Source organism: Halyomorpha halys, unplaced genomic scaffold (assembly GCF_000696795.3).
Source record: "Halyomorpha halys isolate HHAL.00 unplaced genomic scaffold, Hhal_1.1 Scaffold12.1, whole genome shotgun sequence".
NCBI classification, from domain to species: Eukaryota; Metazoa; Arthropoda; class Insecta; order Hemiptera; family Pentatomidae; genus Halyomorpha; species Halyomorpha halys.
The window spans coordinates 195,361-215,012 of NW_027109908.1; the positions used below are offsets into that span (position 1 = coordinate 195,361).

At 31.2% G+C, this 19,652-nt stretch overlaps 2 protein-coding genes across 3 annotated transcripts in view; both read right to left on the bottom strand.

Moving 5' to 3' along the window:
- LOC106679060 (very long chain fatty acid elongase AAEL008004) overlaps window positions 1-2,114 on the bottom strand; it is a gene marked incomplete in the record, with an annotated part of 15,926 nt that extends 13,812 nt beyond the window's left edge. The window contains 1 exon segment of the mRNA XM_024361239.2: window positions 1,738-2,114. Within this exon segment, the coding sequence (XP_024217007.2) occupies window positions 1,738-1,795 (58 nt within the window).
- A 1,012-nt stretch (window positions 2,115-3,126) lies between these two features.
- LOC106679217 (uro-adherence factor A) overlaps window positions 3,127-19,652 on the bottom strand; it is a 21,007-nt gene continuing 4,481 nt past the window's right edge. For both annotated transcript variants that reach the window (XM_067048066.1, XM_014418233.2), the window contains exons 3-8: window positions 18,724-18,771; window positions 18,347-18,545; window positions 16,654-16,760; window positions 15,060-15,113; window positions 13,922-13,981; window positions 3,127-11,344 (exon numbers count right to left, since the gene is read on the bottom strand). In XM_067048066.1, the coding sequence (XP_066904167.1) occupies window positions 6,528-11,344; window positions 13,922-13,981; window positions 15,060-15,113; window positions 16,654-16,760; window positions 18,347-18,545; window positions 18,724-18,771 (5,285 nt within the window). In that variant the 3' untranslated portion in view covers window positions 3,127-6,527. The remainder of the gene's footprint in view (window positions 11,345-13,921; window positions 13,982-15,059; window positions 15,114-16,653; window positions 16,761-18,346; window positions 18,546-18,723; window positions 18,772-19,652) is intronic.

The window sequence follows — 19,652 nt, forward strand, 5'->3', positions numbered from 1 at the left end:
GGTAATGAGCCAGTGGAGGCTGAGCAAGTGCGCTAAAAAGGACAATATTAAATACAATTTTAGAACCCCATCAATTTAAAAAAAAAAACTTTATGCAGGTCATTAATTTCAGTCTACAATTACCCTGTCAATACTTCATATTATTTAAGTAAGACAAAATAAGTAATTAGTTGATATGATAATATTAATACGTAGTGAACATAACTAATGACATGGATAAGAAAAGAATAGAGAAGGAAAAGGGATAAAAGGAAAAATGAGAAAAAGAGAATAAAACGTAAAATCTACTGTGATTAAAAGTTTTGATTTTTAATTAAATATGAAGAATTGACAAAATTGGGCAATTCTAGACTGAAATTAATGACCTGGGTAGAATGGACTGCATAAAGTTTTAAAATTGATGTTCCCATATCACAGCCTTCGAAGAATAGTGTCGTAATTGGAGGATTAAAATAAATCGTAAACCTACCGACTGCCCTATAGTTTCCTTTAATAATGTTGATCTTATCCCTGTCGAACAAATCCGCTACCTTGACTACATCTGGACAAACCACTAACTAGGAATCCTCATACATGACTGAAAATACTGGAAACTGCACGTCGATTTCGACTTTTACACCACTTACTGGACAAACGGTCTAATCTTCCAATTCATTAAAAAAGACTGATCTACATTACTATAATAAGGACAATTTGGACATACGGAGTTGAACTTTGGGGCTCCTCTAAACCTCCGAATTCCTCTCGTACCCAGTCCTTACAATCCAAAATCCTTCGTAAAATCCTCAATTTTTCTTACTTTGTTGCAAATAAAATTATAAATAAAGACCTTAATGTTCCAGATGTACCCGATCTAGCCCGAACCAGTTATCACTCCTATTATAAACTCCCTGACCACCCAAACCCACTAGTTTCTAACCTTGTCTCCTCTTCCATTCGTGACAATCCTCCGAGGCGCCTGAAAAGAAGATAGTCACGAGACCTGCTAATAAGAAATTGCATTAGAGTGCTACCATTGGGCAGTTTCTATAACACTCCAATTTGACTGAGATCAAATTTACTGAATGTATTATAATGTACAGTTGTAAATAGCAATAAATAAAGAAAAATAAAAGAATTGATGTGGTTTTAAAACTGTATTTGAGATTGTCCTTGAGGATGGCCGAATTGGCCGAAACGTCGGACTTATAAAGAAATATAAATTGTTTTAAGACTAAATTTATATAAAATTTATTTTATTTAAAAAACAATAACCAGTCTCAAGAAAGTGTTTAAGATTGAATATTATTATTAAATTAAAATATTATCATATTTCTTTGTTTCCTTCCATTATATAAATTTATATTTTTATTTCCTTCATTCTGTTATTTTACTTATATATTTAATTACCTATATATATTTTATTAATTATTCTTTCCTCTAACTTATTTTTAATATTACTCTTCTCATGCTGTCTTTATCGTCTTATAACTCTTGAACTATTCACGTCTGTTAACACTATAATATTATAACACTTTATGGATAATATTAGTTATTTGCTTATTATCTAATCATTCACTATTTCCTTTTATTAATTGGTTGTTATCTTGTCATTTGTTCTTAGCGCTGATGTAGGCTAGAAATTCAAGCCGAAACATTAACACTAATAAATTAATTTTTAACTTTAAATTTTATCGCACCCCCCATCATCTCCTCATATATATTACATTTAACATACCTTTAAACAAAAATACTTACCGCTCATGTTTTCTATATGCTCCAAGAAGTCCATGACATATTTGCAGATGGTCGCCATTATCTCGATATCCAGCAACGGGCAGACTTTTGATGGATGAGAACACACAAAATGATTACCAAGTGATCAGTTCTCATCTGTTAGGAAAACAATACATCGATATGTGGTGACATGCCAAAAACTAGCTGACTTATAGTTGGAAATTTAATGCATAATCGAATTAATCATATTCAAATGTTCCCACTTGTTGCCTAATAATGGGTTCCTTTTTTGGTTATCTGATGACAGTGAGGTAATTAGTAAACGAAATAAAAAAATCGATGGTTATCCTAGGAATAATTATGTGTAAAATTTATGCATTATTTGCCGGACTACATTCTGTTAAGTTAAATAAAACAATAATAGTTTTTTTGTATATAATCTTTTCAAATTCTTGAGACTGGTATTAGTGTTTGAATAAACCAATTGGAATCCTGGTTAAGTCTCAACACTATTTATTAATTCTTTAACAGTCCGACGTTTCGGCCAATTCGGCCATCCTCAAGAACAATCTAAAATATAAATTTACATCTCACATCCAATTATTTAAAAACTTTTTGCAGGGTATTCTGCCCAGGTCATTAATAACAAAAAATATAAAAATGCGATTACTTTTAGTTAATAATTTAATTAATTTTTTTTTAAGGCAGTTTCTTACTGAGAAATTCGAAACGGCTGAATAAAAATATTCAAGGAAAATTTTTATCGAAATGAAGATTTTTTTTTTATGTGGTTAAGAAAAAAATAAAATTTTTAACCAAAACTTTTCTTCAATCATTTTCAAGAATTATTTAACTGACAAATACATATTTATTTTTCTAAAAGCGTTTAGTCCTGTCTATTTATGAACACTTGGAACAATTGAATTTCATTTAGGTGACAAAGGTTAAAATTTGCTTATGTGTCATTGTTCTCCAAATTAGATGTACCCAGTCTAAAAATTACTTTTATGAAATGCCAACAAAAATAATACTGATGCGGAAAAAAAAGATTCTAAAACGACGTGAATCCTTAAATTTTGAAAATATCGAAATGCGGTTTGCGGGATCTTTTATGGATATTAATCCTATAATAAATAAAGGATTAAAAATCGAGTTTTGTCAACAAACTTCAATTTTTCACCGCGGTGTACATCATATAATGGGGTGTATAAAAAATAACCGTTTTTCAACCAAATATTTGTATTATTATTTATTTGATATAAAATACAAATAATATTTAAAATATAGTCCATTATCATCTACCGTCATTAGCTTTTTTTTTTTTAGAAATTTCTAACCTCTTAACTGATCGCTGTGGAGTAAGTTCGTGAGGGACCAGTCTACTGCTCTTTTCCACCTTCCCCATGGAGAGTAGATGGCGACTGACAGTATCTTTCGACACACCACACTCCCTGGCAAGTTCGCCAGTACTTGTGGACGGATTTGACTCAACAGCTTCCTGTTTTATGAATGTCGTTATTATTTGTCAAGCATTTCATTAAATAGAACTTGAGACATGAAGGATCATTTCATGCATTTTTTCTTCTTGTGTACATTAAAAATACCGGCGTTTGTTACTATAGTACTTTTTCTATAAATGCCAAAAAAACTAGTTTCAGAAAAGATTTTTCTAAGATTGCGAAAGGGAAATTTATTGGATGAATTAAAATTACTTATAAATTGTTGTATTACCACATAATTCAGTTATTAATGCTTACAAAGTTCAACAGTTTTTCTTTCTTAATGCAATTTACCTGGATGCTGATTCAATAACAAAAGTTACTATTCCAAAATGTTTAGCATATGCATAATGCATAGGATACGAAAGCGAAATCTCTCACATTTTGAAGAAGTGAAGGAATATAATGGGGGGAATAGAGCAATATAATATAATACAGTAAATATAATAGGAGGGGGTGGGATTCTTTCAGAGGAGTGGGAAAGGACTCGTTAGGTAGATGGAGTCCTCTAATAAGAAGAGGATTCCTCGAGAAGAAACCTTGCAAGAATGGAATCGTCGGTGGGTGGATCGCTTAAAAGGGGCCTAAGGAAGTACTTTCCTACCGTTGGTTCACGCCTAGAATCAATGTGGGTCCTCCCAGACTACTAGATCTCACAGTTCTGACGGGGTATGTGGGTTTCCAAGTTAAGCTCACCGCTCATGGCATCTATGCCCGATTTGTCAGGTTCCTGAGACCGCCGAGCACGTCGTACTTGCCTGTACCGCCTATGACGCACTGAGAGCCAAGATGATGAGGGAAACAGGACTCTATGTTCTGACTGAGAGCGATCTTCCTGAGCTGATGAAGAAAGAAAACTACCCGCACTACAAGATCTTCGTGTATGGTTAGAAGGAGGCTGTGGGCTCTACTGACTTCTCCCTTGGTAGGAGAGAATAAGCTACACCAGCTAGGCCTCAGTAGAAGAGCAAGCTTTATTTTGTAGCAAGAGCAAGCTCTGTGCACAGCAATGTAATATTTGTCATATGCAGGAATGAGTTGTACCCACTGCTGCGAACACCCGTATTGTGTAATAGGCAGGGTAGGGTGATATATAAATAATAAATAGATGGAATCCTCTACCTTTTAGTAGCCAACATACCATACACGGGCAAGTAACTTGAGTTTGTCGTGGAAACATTTTTGTTAAATAACTATTCTGTCATCGCGACTCAAACGAGCACTTTTGACTTACAAGCAAAGATCGTTCTCCAGACGCAAAACGATATTGTTATAGGTTGGCAATATTGTTAGAGTTCATTCGTAGGTCCAAATGGATGAACACTGCATTGTTGAACGGTACGATCCGAAATATCTGAGTCGAGCAGTTTTGTAATTGTTCGATAAACACGCAGACAGCCTCAACGTTTTGAGGTGGTTGAACAAAACGTCACGAGAAAACTACATTGGTTCCTCGAGTACGGCATTTTGGCTACTAAGTACTGGATGACTCCCACTACCTTACGAGCCACACTCTTTTAGAGTGGGGGAGGTTTCGCTGCCACAACTTGTACTTAGTCACCCTTCCAGTAGGTTACCTGACTTCACAGAGATTTTGGCGTTCTGGAGAATTTATCATCCTTCTAACAGCTGCTTTCTTCATCAAACATTCAGTGAGGATTGACTTATTGGTTGTTATTTGTATTTTATTTGTGTAATGTAAATTTCTAGTCCTGGAGGCAGCCAGGGTGCACTTTGGGCGAAAACAAACTCTGTCTTTGTCTACCTAATTTTGTTTTTGTATTCTTCTTTAAATTATCTCTATTGAAAAGATACAGGAAATGATACTGATGGAATTAATAATCCAGTCCTTAAAATACAGAACAACAGATGGCAAATAATTATTGTTTAAAAATAAAATCCTCATAGTACTTTTTTTTTCTGCATTTAAGAAGCCCATTTTCTTGTCATATCTTTTATCTTGTTTTTCTAAATTCTCACATTTTTTTTTTATTTTATTAATATTTCTTCTCCCCCTATTATGTATATTACCATTTATTGTTCACCTAATTTAAATACTTTTTTACTATGTTTACTTTACAAATTATTTTCGTTATTGTGGGATTACTGCCGTCCCCACTCCTCCCAATACCAACTGTCACTTTGTTTTTGACTGCTGTCAAAACAGGTATGCATTCTGTTTCATCATTTGATTTGTATTTTTTTCTTTTTTCATCTCTTTATTTGTACTTAAGGATTACTCTGCAAGAAAGAGTATTCCATTTTTATTTTTAGTTGTTTTTCTCTTCAATTCTTGCCCTTGCAATATGCCAGAGTATGGCCATTGCCCACAAAGAAAATATGAACTTAAAAAGCTGGAAAATGCTGGGTGAGTAAAGTTAACCCTATGATAGATGTGTCCTTTCACACTTATGTTATTTTTCATGTTAGCAGGGATGTTGATTTAAAAGAAAAGATACTACTGAAATACTTTCAGTTTACAATAGTATAAATAGTTTTTTTCTTTTTTTTTAATAGAAATCCAATTTATAAATACCTACCATTTGATTAGAAATTAAACTACATGTTAGTTCTTTTTAATAATTATTTACAATTTTGTCAATATTATAATAATAATATTTGTTAATTGTATTTAATTGTTGACATGGAAGCACTAAACTATGTATGCCACAAAGTTGTGAAGTATAATTAGGAATTGATTGAAATACTACTTAGCTTTATTTATAGAGATTAATAAACTAGCTAAAACTTCATCACTTCCGATTCAATGAATAATTATTATAAATTTAAGTCTAAGAAAATTATGACTAAAAAGTCCTGGATGAAGTGAAAGTCCATAGTGTATGGAAAATAAAAACACGCCTTCAAACATTCGTATTTATTTTTCTCCTTATAAATATTGCACAAGGCCCTGAAAATTTGTATGCTTAATGTTAAAGAGTGTCATTAATATTTAAGAATTTTAATTGTAGCCTGGACATTAGTAAAGGAATAAAGTTTTAAAATTATTTAAATGTACTAATTCTTTTATAGCATCTTGCAAGATTATTCTCAATTTAAATGTTTATTAAATTCTTGTCAACCTCTGAAAATAAATATTAGTAGCAGAATTTTTTATTTTGTCATAAAAAAAATCTATAACTTTAACAATAGTGTACAGACCTAACCCTATTTATTTGTGGCTTAAATGATTTGGAAGATATGCCAGACAGTTGGAGTTAGTTTGGATATTTTACAGACCATCCTGAGCCCAAACCTTGTACAATAATTCAGAAAGTTGAAACATATAAAACAATTAGTCATCTCTTAGACTTATTGGCAAATACCTAATGCTCTGTAAACTGGGGAACACAAACTAGAAGGTGGACCAGACAGTAACGGAGTATTGATAGGTTTGTACAAGACTTGGATTGGCTGTGGCTGTACAAACAGTGTAGGTGGAACTGCGATTTGAGATAGGTGACCAACAATACCATTCGGAAATCCACCAAGAGTCTGGACATTGTATAATCCAGGACCTTGAGGTACTGATTGCTCGGAACTTCTAGATATTACATAACTTACGCTGGGACACAATTTAGTTGATGTTACTTCTTTGTTTTCCGGACGTAAATTCAAACTTTTAGGTTGATCATTTTCATTGTTAGTTTCTGTTGAAACATATTCTGGAACTTTTCTCTCCACTGTTGCAGGCAAAGGTATAACAACCTCTTGTGGAGGTAGTTCTCTGTTTGGTGTTTCAAGAATAATAATTATGTTGCGCTCAGTGTTCCATCCTTGTGGAATGGTAATAACTACTTTCAGTGGACGACTTCTACCTGCTGATGGTGGAATATATACTACTACTTGTTTAGATTCTGAACCTGCTGATGAATAGCTTATTTTAACTTGGCCTGCATCGAGTGAAGAATAAGAAGGATTAAAAGTTTTGGACTTAATAATTATAGTATTTCCATCATGGGCCGGTTTGACATGTATAACAATTGGTCCAGTCTTTGAAATTTGTGACTCGGCAAATACAACTTTTGTTCCTGGTTGGGTGTTAATTTTCTCAGAGCTTCCGTGTCCCTCTTCACTTTCTTCAAAATAAAATGATTCTTCATAGCTAGTTGTTTTTTCTAAGCTGATGGATTTTTCCCAACTGCTGGTATTTTCTAAACTATCGAGTTGGTCTGAACTTTCAGTCTCCTCGGAACTATCATCATGCTCCGAACTACTGCTCTTTTCCGAACTTTCAGCACTTTCTGAACTATCATCATGCTCCGAACTACTGCTCTTTTCTGAACTTTCAGCACTTTCTGAACTATCGTTATGTTCCCAACTACTGCTCTTTTCAGAACTATCCTGATGCTCCCAACTGCTGATCTTTTCTGAACTGTCATGATTTTCTGAACTAATACTGTTTTCTGAAACTGTATATTCAACTGTATGGTATGTTTGTTGTTTGGTTTCCGGACGCATATATGAAATTGTTAGTTGGTTATCATCAATGTCATCCTCAGATGGAAGCAAAACAGTGATTACTTTGCTGTTTGTTTTTGTTTTAACCTGTTCAGGATGCTCACTTTCCACTGCCATTGGCAAAGGTATGACAACTTCCTGTGGAGGTATTTCTCCTTTCGGTGTTTCTAAAATAATTATTATGTTGCCCTCAGTGTTCCATTCTTGTGAAATGGTTATGACTATTTTCAGAGGACGGCTTTGACCAGCTGATGGTGGAATGTATACTACAACCTGTTTAGATCCTGACCCTTCAGATAAATAGCTTACTTTAATTTGACTTTGGCTGAGTGATGAATAAGAAGGATTAAAACTTTTAGTTTTGATTATTATAGTATTTCCATCTCGTGCTGGTTCAAATTCCATAACGATTGGTCCATGCTTAGAAATTGTTTGTTTGACAGTTACCACTTTTGTTTCTGGTTGAATGTTATTTTTTTCAGAGGTTCCATGTTTTTCTTTACTTTCTTCAGAACTTTCATGTTTTTCCTTACTTTCCTCAGAACTTCCGTGATTTTCTTCAGAACTTTCATGTTTTTCTTCACTTTCTTCAGAAATTCCATGTTTTTCTTCACTTTCTTCAGAACTTCCATGTTTTTCTTTACTTTCTTCAGAACTTCCATCTTTTTCTTCAGAACCAACTGTTTCTTCATAGCTTGTTGGTTTTTCTGAAACCGTATATTCAACTGTATGGTACGTTTTTTGTTTATTTTCCGGACGTAAATATGTAATTGTAAGTTGGCTATCATTAATGTCATCCTCAGAGGGAAGCAAAACAGTGATTACTTTGTTTTTTGTTTTTACCTGTTCAGGAAGTTTGCTTTCTACTGTTGCAGGCAAAGGTATAACAACCTCTTGTGGAGGTAGATCTCCGTTTGGTGTTTCAAGAATAATTATTATGTTATGCTCAGTGTTCCATCCTTGTGGAATGGTTATAATTACTTTCAGAGTGTGACTTCGACCAGCTGATGGTGGAATTTGAACTACAATCTTCTTAGATACCGAAACTGCTGATGGGTAGCTTATTATTATCTGGCTTGGATTGAGTGATGAATAGGCAGGATTAAAACTTTTAGATTTAATAATTATTGTCCTTTCATTATATGCTGGTTCAACTTGTATAACGATTGGTCCATGTTTGGAAATTTTTTGCTTTACAGATATTACTTTCGTTTCTGGTTGATTGTTAAATGTTTCAGAGCTTCCATGTCTCTCATTACTTTCCTCCTTATTAAATGATTCTTCAAAGCTTGCTGGTTTCTCTAAACTGACAGATTCTTCCCAACTATTGATATTTTCTGAACTATCCTGCTGTTCTGAACTACCAATCTCCACAGAATTACTAGGCTGTTCCCAACTACTGATGTTTTCCAAACTATCTACACCTTTTGAACTATCTTGATCTTCCCAACTACTGCTCTTTTCTGAACTATCTTGATGTTCCCAACTACTGATATTTTCCAAACTATTTACACCTTTTGAACTATCTTGATCTTCCCAACTACTGCTCTTTTCTATACTATCTTGATGTTCCCAACTACTGATATTTTCCAAACTATCTACACCTTTTGAACTATCTTGATCTTCCCAACTATTGCTCTTTTCTGAACTATCTTGATGTTCCAAACTATTACTCTTTTCCGAACTGTTTACACTCTCTGATTTATCATCTTCTTCCCAACTGCTACTCTTTTCAGAACTATCTTGATGTTCCCAACTATTGCTCTTTTCCGAACTTTTTACACTCTCTGATTTATCATCTTCTTCCCAACTGCTGCTCTTTTCTGAACTATCTTGATGTTCCCAACTATTGCTCTTTTCCGAACTGTTTACACTCTCTGAATTATCATCTTCTTCCCAGCTGCTGCTCTTTTCTGAACTTCCAACACTTTTTGAACTATCTTGATCTTCCCAACTACTGCTCTTTTCTGAATTATCATCTTCTTCCCAACTGCTGCTCTTTTCTGAACTTTCAACACTTTTTGAATTTTTGGACTTCTCTGAACTACTCTTCTCTTTGGAAATATCTACTTCTGGACTGCTGATTGATTCATCTGAATCTGTAGATTCTTTAGAATCCAATACTTCAGTGGTTGTAGAGTGTACTTCTGGAATATCAGATAAATTTGGGGTAGTGGATTGTTCCTCTACAATAGAAGTAGATTCTTCTGTAATCGTAATGGGTTCTTCTGTGATAGTATTGGACTCTTCCATGATTGTTGATAGTTCTTCTGTAATGATTATTGGTTCTTCTGAAATGGTGGTAGGTTCTTCTGTAATGATTATTGGCTCTTCTGAAATGGTCGTAGGTTCTTCTGTGATGATTATTGGTTCTTCTGAGACGGTTATTGATTCTTCTGTGATGATTATTGGCTCTTGGAAAATGGTGGTAGGTTCTTCTGTGATGATTATTGGCTCTTCTGAAATGGTGGTAGGTTCTTCTGTGATGATTATTGGCTCTTCTGTGATAGTTTTTGATTCTTCTGTAATAGTTTTTGTTTCTTCTGTTACTGTAGTGGGTTCTTGAGCGATAGTAAATAGTTCTTCAGTAATCATGGATGGTTCTTCTGAGATAGTTATCGGTTCTGTCACAATACTGGGTTCTAGTGTAATGGTAGTTGGCTCTTCTGTATTTTGTATAGGTTCTTTAGATAGGGTAGTTGGTTCTTCTGTGATAGTAGTTGGTTCTTCTGTGATAGTCGTTGGTTCTTCTGTGATAGTAGTTGGTTCTTCTGTGATAGTGGTTGGTTCTTCTGAGATGGTAGTCGGTTCTGTTACTGTAGTAGGCTCTTCAGCTATGGTAATTGGCTCTTCTGTTATTTTTATAGGTTCTTCAGCAATGGTAATTGGTTCTTCTGTTATTTTTATAGGTTCTTCAGCTATGGTAATTGGCTCTTCTGTTATTTTTATAAGTTCTTCAGGTTCGGTAGTATGTTCTTCTGTGATGGTTATTGGTTCTTTTGTAATCGTTGTTTGTTCTTCAGTAATTGTTGTTGGTTCTTCAGTAATCTTTATTGGTTCTTCAGTAATAATTGTTGGTTCTTCTGAGACAGTGGTCAGTTCTGTTACTTTTGTGGTTTCTTGAGCAATGGTAATAGGCTCTTCAGTGATTTTTATAAGTTCTTTAGGTTCAGTAGTAGGTTCTTCTGTGGTGGTAATTTGTTCTTCAGTAATAGGTGTTGATACTTCTGGTATGGTTGTTGGTTCTTCTGTAGTAGTTGTTAGTTTATTTGTGATAGTAGTTGGCTCTTCTGTTACTGTTGTTGGTACTTCAGGTACTTTAGTAAGTTCTTCTGTGATTGGGGAAGGTTCTTCTGTTTGGGTAGTTGGTTCTTCTGTTATTGTTGTTGGTACTTCAGGTATCGTAATGGGTTCTTCTGTTTGGGTAGTTGGTTCTTCTGTTTCTGTTTTTGGTACTTCAGATACTGTAGTGAATTCTTCAGTAATTGGGGAAGGTTTTTCTGTGAAGGTGGTTGGTTCTTCAGTGATGGTAGTTGGTTCTTCTGTCGTTGTTGCTGCTACTTCAGGTAGGGTAATGGGTTCATCCCTAATGACATTAGATTCTTCTGTGGTGGTAGTTAGTTTTTCTGTTGTTGTAATTACTTTCTCTGTAGTTGTTGTAGTTCCTTCTAAAATATAAAAAATTACAAAAGAATTAATAACTTGAATTACTTTCAAGTATTAAAATGTTTATTGGTTATTCATCATTATAGAGCGATCTTTGAATTACACTGTTTAGGTTTTGTGATAATATTTTTAATTGTTATAAATTATATCATGTATAATAGTACTAATTATTGTTACTAAATAAGAATTTCTTCAATACTCCACAAAGATTTCTTTTAGAATTTATTACTCAAAATATTTGATGGAGTGACATTTGTTAAACTAATTTCTCACCAACTTATCTGAGGTAATTAATTTGACATCAGCTCAAATATAAATTGATTATTAAATGCTTAGTAAATTATTTGGTGTGTTGAAACTATTTTTTGTAACAGGCACTTTGTGCTCAACTTAGCTCTTGTTAATTAAGAGAAGAAAATGATAATGTTAAGTCATCAGTATTTCGTTTACTTGCCAAAAAATTATACCATCAATATATTATTAAGGATGACCAACAGCTATCAATTATGTTTGCTACAATAGACCGCTAAACTAGAATTGAACTCCCTTCATCACTTTATTTATAAGTTTTAGTATCCTTTGAGTCAAAAAATTGTTTTAAAACATTGGAATTCTTATAACTAATCCAAACCAATGAAAATAATAATTAGTATCATAGTTAAGAAAATTTGAATATCAAATTCATAAAATATTAGTAGAAAACTTTTCAATTTGAAACCCCCTCATTCTCATAAGGTCAGTTGCCTTTTCTTCATTTTAACAATAAATGTTATTTGTACCAAACGTAAAAATATTTTAGTGAATGATCTTGACATTGTTTGTATAATTCTTATAAAAAATGTGTTGATTACAAAAATAAACTAATTAGGGAGAGGAAAAAGAAGCATATAAAAATTATGAAGAAGATGGTCAGGGTTGTGGTCAAAAGAGAAACGGCAATAGTTAACAACTATTTATTTTCCAATATTTTGCCACACTTTGTGGAGCTTCATCAGGGTTAAAAAAATACAAAAACAACTAACAACATTTGATAAAAGATATAAAAACGTAAATTAAGGCAGGATTAAAATTATGTAAAAATAAGTGAAAAGAAAATTATTTACAAATTAAAAAAATAATAATATTAATATAAAATAAACATAACATTGATAAGGATATAAAAAATTATGTGAACTATAAGGTTAAAATGTATAGAGAACCCAATAATATGCAACAACAGAAAAGTAGGTATGAGAAAACAAAACTTAACACACTAAAACACGGAAAATAAAGAAGAAAGTTGAAATTAAATAAAGGTAGAGAAAAGATAAATAAAAATAAAATTAATAATAATAATAAATGAGTAAAGAACATATCAGAACCACTCACCTTGTTCATGTTGATAGCTTCAGAGACTTTGACAAAAAATCGGAAGCGTACAAGAGTGGAGGTGAAGGTGTGACCATTTTTATTTCTATTTCAAATATAGCGTGTATACAGGAAAGAGATATAAAAATATTATGAAAAATGAAATATAAAAAATAATACAAGAAAGAAATGTAAACATTTGGTAATAATAATAACAATAAATTTTTTTTAACTTGGGAAAAACTAAATATAATTTAAATGATGTAATACGTAACTAATGCTTCTGAACAGCTGGGTGATGCATTTGTTCTTTACTCATTTCTTATTACAAATAATTTTTTATTTATTTATCCTTTCTCAACCTTTATTTAATCTCAACTTACTTTTTTGTTTTCCTAAAAGATGGAAAATTTTGAATTTTTGAAATTTGTGTTAAATTTTTTTTCTCTACTTTTCTATTTTTTCGTCTCTGTACATTTTTTACCTATAGTTTAGGTAATTTTTTATATTCTTATCATTGTTTATTTTATATTAATACTATTTTCTTTCTATATAATTTTATTTTTACATAATTTTAACCCTACCTTAATTTATTTTTTTGTATCTTGTTATCTTACAGTGTCAAAATGTTCTTAGTTGTTTTTGTATCTTTTGTGAAAAGTCAAAATGTTCTCAGTTGTTTGTGTATCTTTTTAGCCCTGATGAAGCTCTATAAAGTGGGACAAAACATCAGAAAATAAATAGTTGTTAAATGTCTTTTGACCACAACCCTAAACATCTTCTTCATAATTTGAAATTATATGATCAATTATTTATATATATTATATAAAAATTAATTTTAAAATATTATTGAAATATTCTAAAAATAAATCCTTAAAAGTATAAAATACAATTAGAAAACTGAAAAATGATGTTTTGTGAATTATGGCATCATTAGGATGAAAAATGATAAAATCACGATGAGACCAGAGATAACAAATCCTACATCAACTGTCTAAACATGCCTTACCTAACAGAAACAATAAACCACTCCAAGATTTATTTGTTAACTACCCTTTTTCTTTAAGAAGTGTTGAGTTATCTTGGAGCGATTTGACATCTCTATTTGAGGTGTCTCAAATTTTTCCTTAGGCTATTAAGTGCCACAGTCAAATTAAGAACTACCAAAAATTTCTTCAAACACTTGTTATAGTGTTCCTATCCTAAAAACTAACAACATAAAAATTATTTACCTGGGATGTTAGAAAGTGTAGCACTGCTTTTCGTTCTTGATTTATTCTTCTTTTTCGATTCTATAAATATAAAAGACATAAATAAACATGTATTAAGAAGTAATAAAAAATTTTATTATTGTTAGAAGCTATGTTGAAAAAACAAAAACAACAATTTGAAACATGAATATCTGAAGTATCTAACAATAGTGATACAATTATTGGAGATTTTACATCATATATTTATATAAATATTGATGTGAAGTAGAAGATTTCAATACAAGACATTTTTTCATCATTCTATCAAAAGTATTGCCACATCTGCTAATGTATTAGTTTTGAAAAATTTAAATAATTAGTTTCTGAAATTTTTTCCGTGCTATAAAAGGTGAATTGATTTTATGGACACAAAATGTTAGGTATTGAATATAAAATTACTCCAGTTGTCCTGAAGTAGAGAGGCCTTCAGCACTGGTCTAATAGCCCGTCTGGGATAACAATGACTCAAAGGAATAGACTTCGGACAATAGCTCAGAAGAAAAATATTGTCATGTAAAGGGCATGTGTAAATGTTGGTCGGAGCCTGGTATTCCAAGCTATAAGGTGCTGAGGAACTGTGGAGAGGAGAGAACAAATCAAATTATTTATTAACAATAGTAGCGTTGACTTCTATAACAACAATAATAATAAATTATTTGATTATAGTTTATGAGATAACTTATTTCTCCATTTTCATGATTGATGCTTACAGAACTAAGTGTAACATCTTGATGCTGCCTGAATAATACCACAGCATTCTTCGAATACCATAATCTCTTTAACAATTTTATTGGTCTGTACGGTATGGAGCCATATATTTTATTTATCAACAATTAAATCCAATGGATACCATTGTTGATAAACATAGGGGATACCTCTTTTAGGATCAGTGAATACCATCCCCATTGCGTTTTGTTTAGTATTCAATACTCGGCAAGGAGGAAGCATTGAATCATGCTATCATAATATATCAGACGTTATCATAATATATCGGATCACATACTAACTGCTTTGATAACCACTCTCCTATATGCTATGATTCACGTTAAAATACGAAGTTAGTAGTATAAATCAAAATCAAGCGATATAAATTTAATAAATTATGTAAATATGTGTTTACTTTTAATGACAGAGATAGTCGTGGAAGGTTCTTCAGTAGTTGTTGGATGTAATTCTGAAAAAAAAAATGAATAAATAATAAATTAGTTCAATTTACAATTTAATTGAAATTAAAATAATAAATAAAAGAAAAGAACAAATGATTGACAGGAGTGGGGATTGCCAAAGTTGTTAATGTTACTATTAAAGTTCAACTTAGATAAACTTAAGATAGTATATAATGAAATAAGAAGCTGTATATATTATATAAAAAAAAAAAAAAAAAAATAGGAAAACAGCTCATTATAAAACGGATAATGAAAACTTTAGCGCTCATGCTGCTATTATAAACAAATAAAAACAGACTGATGACAATTTTATTTATATTAATATAATTATTGGTTACAAGAAAAAATGAATGAACTTCAAATGTAGCTAAAAATAATAATGTGTTATGATAGTAAGTAATTAGAATAGTTAGATTATTATTTTCTAGGTAATTAAATAGGTCAAAGTCCAAGTAGGATATTCTATAAATGTTTTAGACTTGACCAGTGGTCTATAAACTTAAGCAGCTGAAGAGCTAATAAAATTTCACCATTTACAGTGTCACAAAACATTTACAAGAGACATTGTTATATTTTAATAAGCATTAAATTATAATTTATCAAATAACCAACACATCACTGTATGTATACAGGGTGTAACAGGATAAAGTTGACAAACTCTGGGTGGTGATTCTACACCTTGAGTGCACAAAAAAGTCCTCTTGGCCCCTGTTCGTTTCTCAATTATAAGGGTGGAATCTTAGTTTTTGTGTTGTTTTTTTTCAAATAACAACGTTTCTCCATATAAATAGCCATATTTCTTAAACTGTTAGTTCTACAGCAAAACTGAAACTACTGTAAGAAAGCTCATTAAATTTACTTAAAGAATATGTGCTACACAGACCTGAATTCATTTTTAATATGGTTACGATGATGGACGCTTAAAAACAAAAATAGAAATGCCAAATTTTGAAAAATTTTATTTTTAAGAATAAAAATAAGTAACAATGGCAAGAGTAAAAATTTTTTAAAAATACGTAAAATATACAGTTGTAAAAGTACAGGAGATGTACATATATAAACCTTAATATATAAATCAAGCAATTAGATTTCAAAAGTTCTATTTTAGTTCCTAATGGATGAAATCTTAATCCATTTACTTTTTTTTTTTTGAAGATATATAATGAATGGTATCATTTTTGGTTTTAAAATATCTTGAAATCTCTTCAGTAAAGATTCATTCATTTTTAAAATGGCTTTTTAGAAAAATTAGTGTAAATGAGCCAATAAGATTTCATAAAATAATTGGATTCGACTGAAACTTTTAGGGAAGAAATACACAATATAGATGAAAATACCTTGTTTTACACTGGTGTTTATATCAAAATGGAATATTTAAAAAGCAAATGTGTCAAAAGTTTTTGATGATTATACCTGCCTCTTATAAAACTCTAACTAAAAAAAAATTTAATCCCGAAAATCCGATGAATCAAAATAAAATAAAGCTCCATTCAACTTTGACTTCTCTAGTTTTGACAGAATATAGATAAAAATTGAATTTTATCTTACCTTGTCTACAGACGTAGTCAACCCTGAGGTATTTGTAGGTTTCTTCACATGGATTTGTAAACATTTCATTAAATGATGATAAACTACAATTGAGTTCCCCTTCGCACCTGAAAATGAAAATTAAACCAATCACTCAATTTTATTAATGATACTTTCTATAGAATTTCGCTTCCTAAATCGTAGTTTTAATAAATCAAAACGTACTTTAGTTGAAAATACTCTTTCAGCACTGAAAGCAGAATTTCGTTAATACGTTTCAATAAAATAAAAGTCATCATACAATTTTTTAAAAAAAAAAAGGATAACTTATTTAAAAGTTTTTAGAAAACTTTAATAGAGAAAAAACTATTAAATAAAAGTTTTTAGTAATCACTATGAAAATTGAAAGTAGAAAGTTTTACACAGCTTTAATATCGTGTAATCTAATTTCTATGAAAGTGTTCATAATATAGTGATTCAAAAAATGAAGTTCTATTACCATGCAGCTCTATTCTCATTTGTAGTTGGACAAAAACAAACAAAAAATCTTTTCGACATAAAAAAATTTGAATCTCAAAGATATGTTATTCTTAGCTGCAGCTTGATAGGCAGTACAGTCAAAGACCATACAGAATTCATGGAATCCATTTCTGGGGAAAGAGAACATCCATGAACTATCAACAGACAATGACGAAGCCAGCCGACAGATTATTTCGACCTTGATTAAAAGTAAAAACCTTGATGCTTCAATAAATGACATAGATATTTATTAATGGGTTGAAGGTAAGGAGGAGAACGAGTTCACATTTAAAACTGATGAAGAAATCGTACAGAGTGTTACAGCAGTGTCTAAAAATCAAGAAGAAGAAGAAGAAAGTGAAAGGTGAGTTGAGGAACCAACAAAAATAAAGCATAACGAAGCAATGTCTCATTTCAATCACTGTCTGAAAAGGGCAACAGGGAATGATATACAGTGGCAGCAAGTCCTTCTCTTACAACGTCTGATAGAAGAAGAAGTTTCAGCAAAAGAATAACCGACTTCTTTAAACAAGAATAATTTTTTTAAACTTCAAACTGTCAAATTTAAAAAAAAAATGTGTAAAAAAATTAAATAAATAAAAATAGTTATGTACATTGATATTTCTGATTTTTTTTACACCATTTTTCTTAATACTTTCTTTAATCTGAACACTTCCCTTCAGCAATTGGTTCCTACTTTCAAGATTACACTGTACATGTTTTCAAGTCCCCTAAGTCCAAATAACCAAGTCTCAGAAAATGGTATGTGTGTTTCTGTGAACGCCCTATCTCAAAGTTGAGTTTATCAAATCAAAAATTGAGTTTTCCAGTCAAATATATGAGTAATAAGTTTTTTTTCTCAGAGTAACATGTTTGTAACAAACATACATAATATTCTTCCAATCAGAGTTGGGAAAAAATTAGCTGTAGTTAAAAATAATAGTTAAAGTTACCATGGATACAATATTTATTTATCAATGGTTCATTTATGAATAAAGGTCGTTGCCATGGCAATTTTAGCTATTAGTTTCAACTATAGCTAATTTTCCCCCACTCTGCTTCCAATTAGTTCTTCAATTGTGACATATATAAAGTGATTGCGCAGCTCAAAATAAAATATTAACAATTATTAATTATTACTATACCTAAATCATTTGAAGCATAAAAAATAAGAAAGAAAATTTTATGAACTTACTTCTCCCTTATGACACTAAGAGACTTCTTTGCTGGTACTCTACAGTGGACATTTGACATTTTCCCCGGATATGGACAGGTGTTGGTGTTAGCACGGCCATAAAAGGTATCAGCTATTAATATGAACGTACCGGGAGGACAGACGATCTCTTTGCTATCATTTTCGCAAGCCAATAGAGTTTGCAAAGTGTTAGGTGTTACTGAAATGTCAAATTAAAAATTAAAATGGATTATAAATGCAATATTCAAACACTAAACAAAAAGGTAGGTCAAATAAAGTTTCACTTCAAAAAGAATATGAAATTAAAAAAGCTCTCGTTAATTTTTTTAGAGAATATCAAATTTAATAAAACTATAAATTAATCGTAATAAGATTACTTGTGTGTGCTTCTGGAGCAGGTGTTGTTATAGGACCTTTTGCTATCTCTGGAAAAGTACATAATAAAATAATTATTAAAAATTTATACAATAATTGAAATAAAATAGAACATTCTGGAACACATTACATTGATATTTGTACCTAAGAACAAAAATATCAATGTAATATAATAATGAATCATTTTTATTTAAAGAGATGCAACCAACAATCTTGGAAAAATTGAGTTGTATCTTCTAGTTAAAAAAAAGTTTGGATACAAAGTTTTACAAACTTACTTTACTTACTTTTTAAGGTCTCCAATTCTTTTTTTAGAAATACTAAACTCAATTAATTTTCTATATTATTTATATCACTTTAAAAACTGAATATTTATCATTTGCATCCTTTTGCTTTTAGATGCTTTAAAAATAAAGCCTAGATGTTTTATTAAAAAAAAATATTCTTAAAAATAATGGACATTAAAAAGGAGAATCAATAAGTGAATTTCATTAACGAAAGAATCCATGTATGAATTTAATTATTGTTATATTAAAATAATTTCAATTATAAGAAAATCACATTTTCATGAGGAGTTGAAGTGGCTTTATCCTTCTTACCGCCATAAGAATTTCCTTGCATCCTTTCCTTCATCAAGTCATCCAATAACACCGTACATCATACATCTCAGATCTTCTTAAATCAAATCCTCTGTTTACTTCCTCAATGCATGGATATATTATCTCAATATCTTCAGACTTATGTTTAATGGCTCACCGAACTACAGCTTTTGATTAATTCTTCCTTACTCGATCCTTTTCCCAAGGGAATTCCACTCCAGTACCCTTCCCCCCTTCAAATCCTGTTTATTCCATAATTTCCTTACCATCCAGTTCCAATAGAATTGAAATATAAATTCACTCAGTAAATATTATTATTTTTATTTATATAT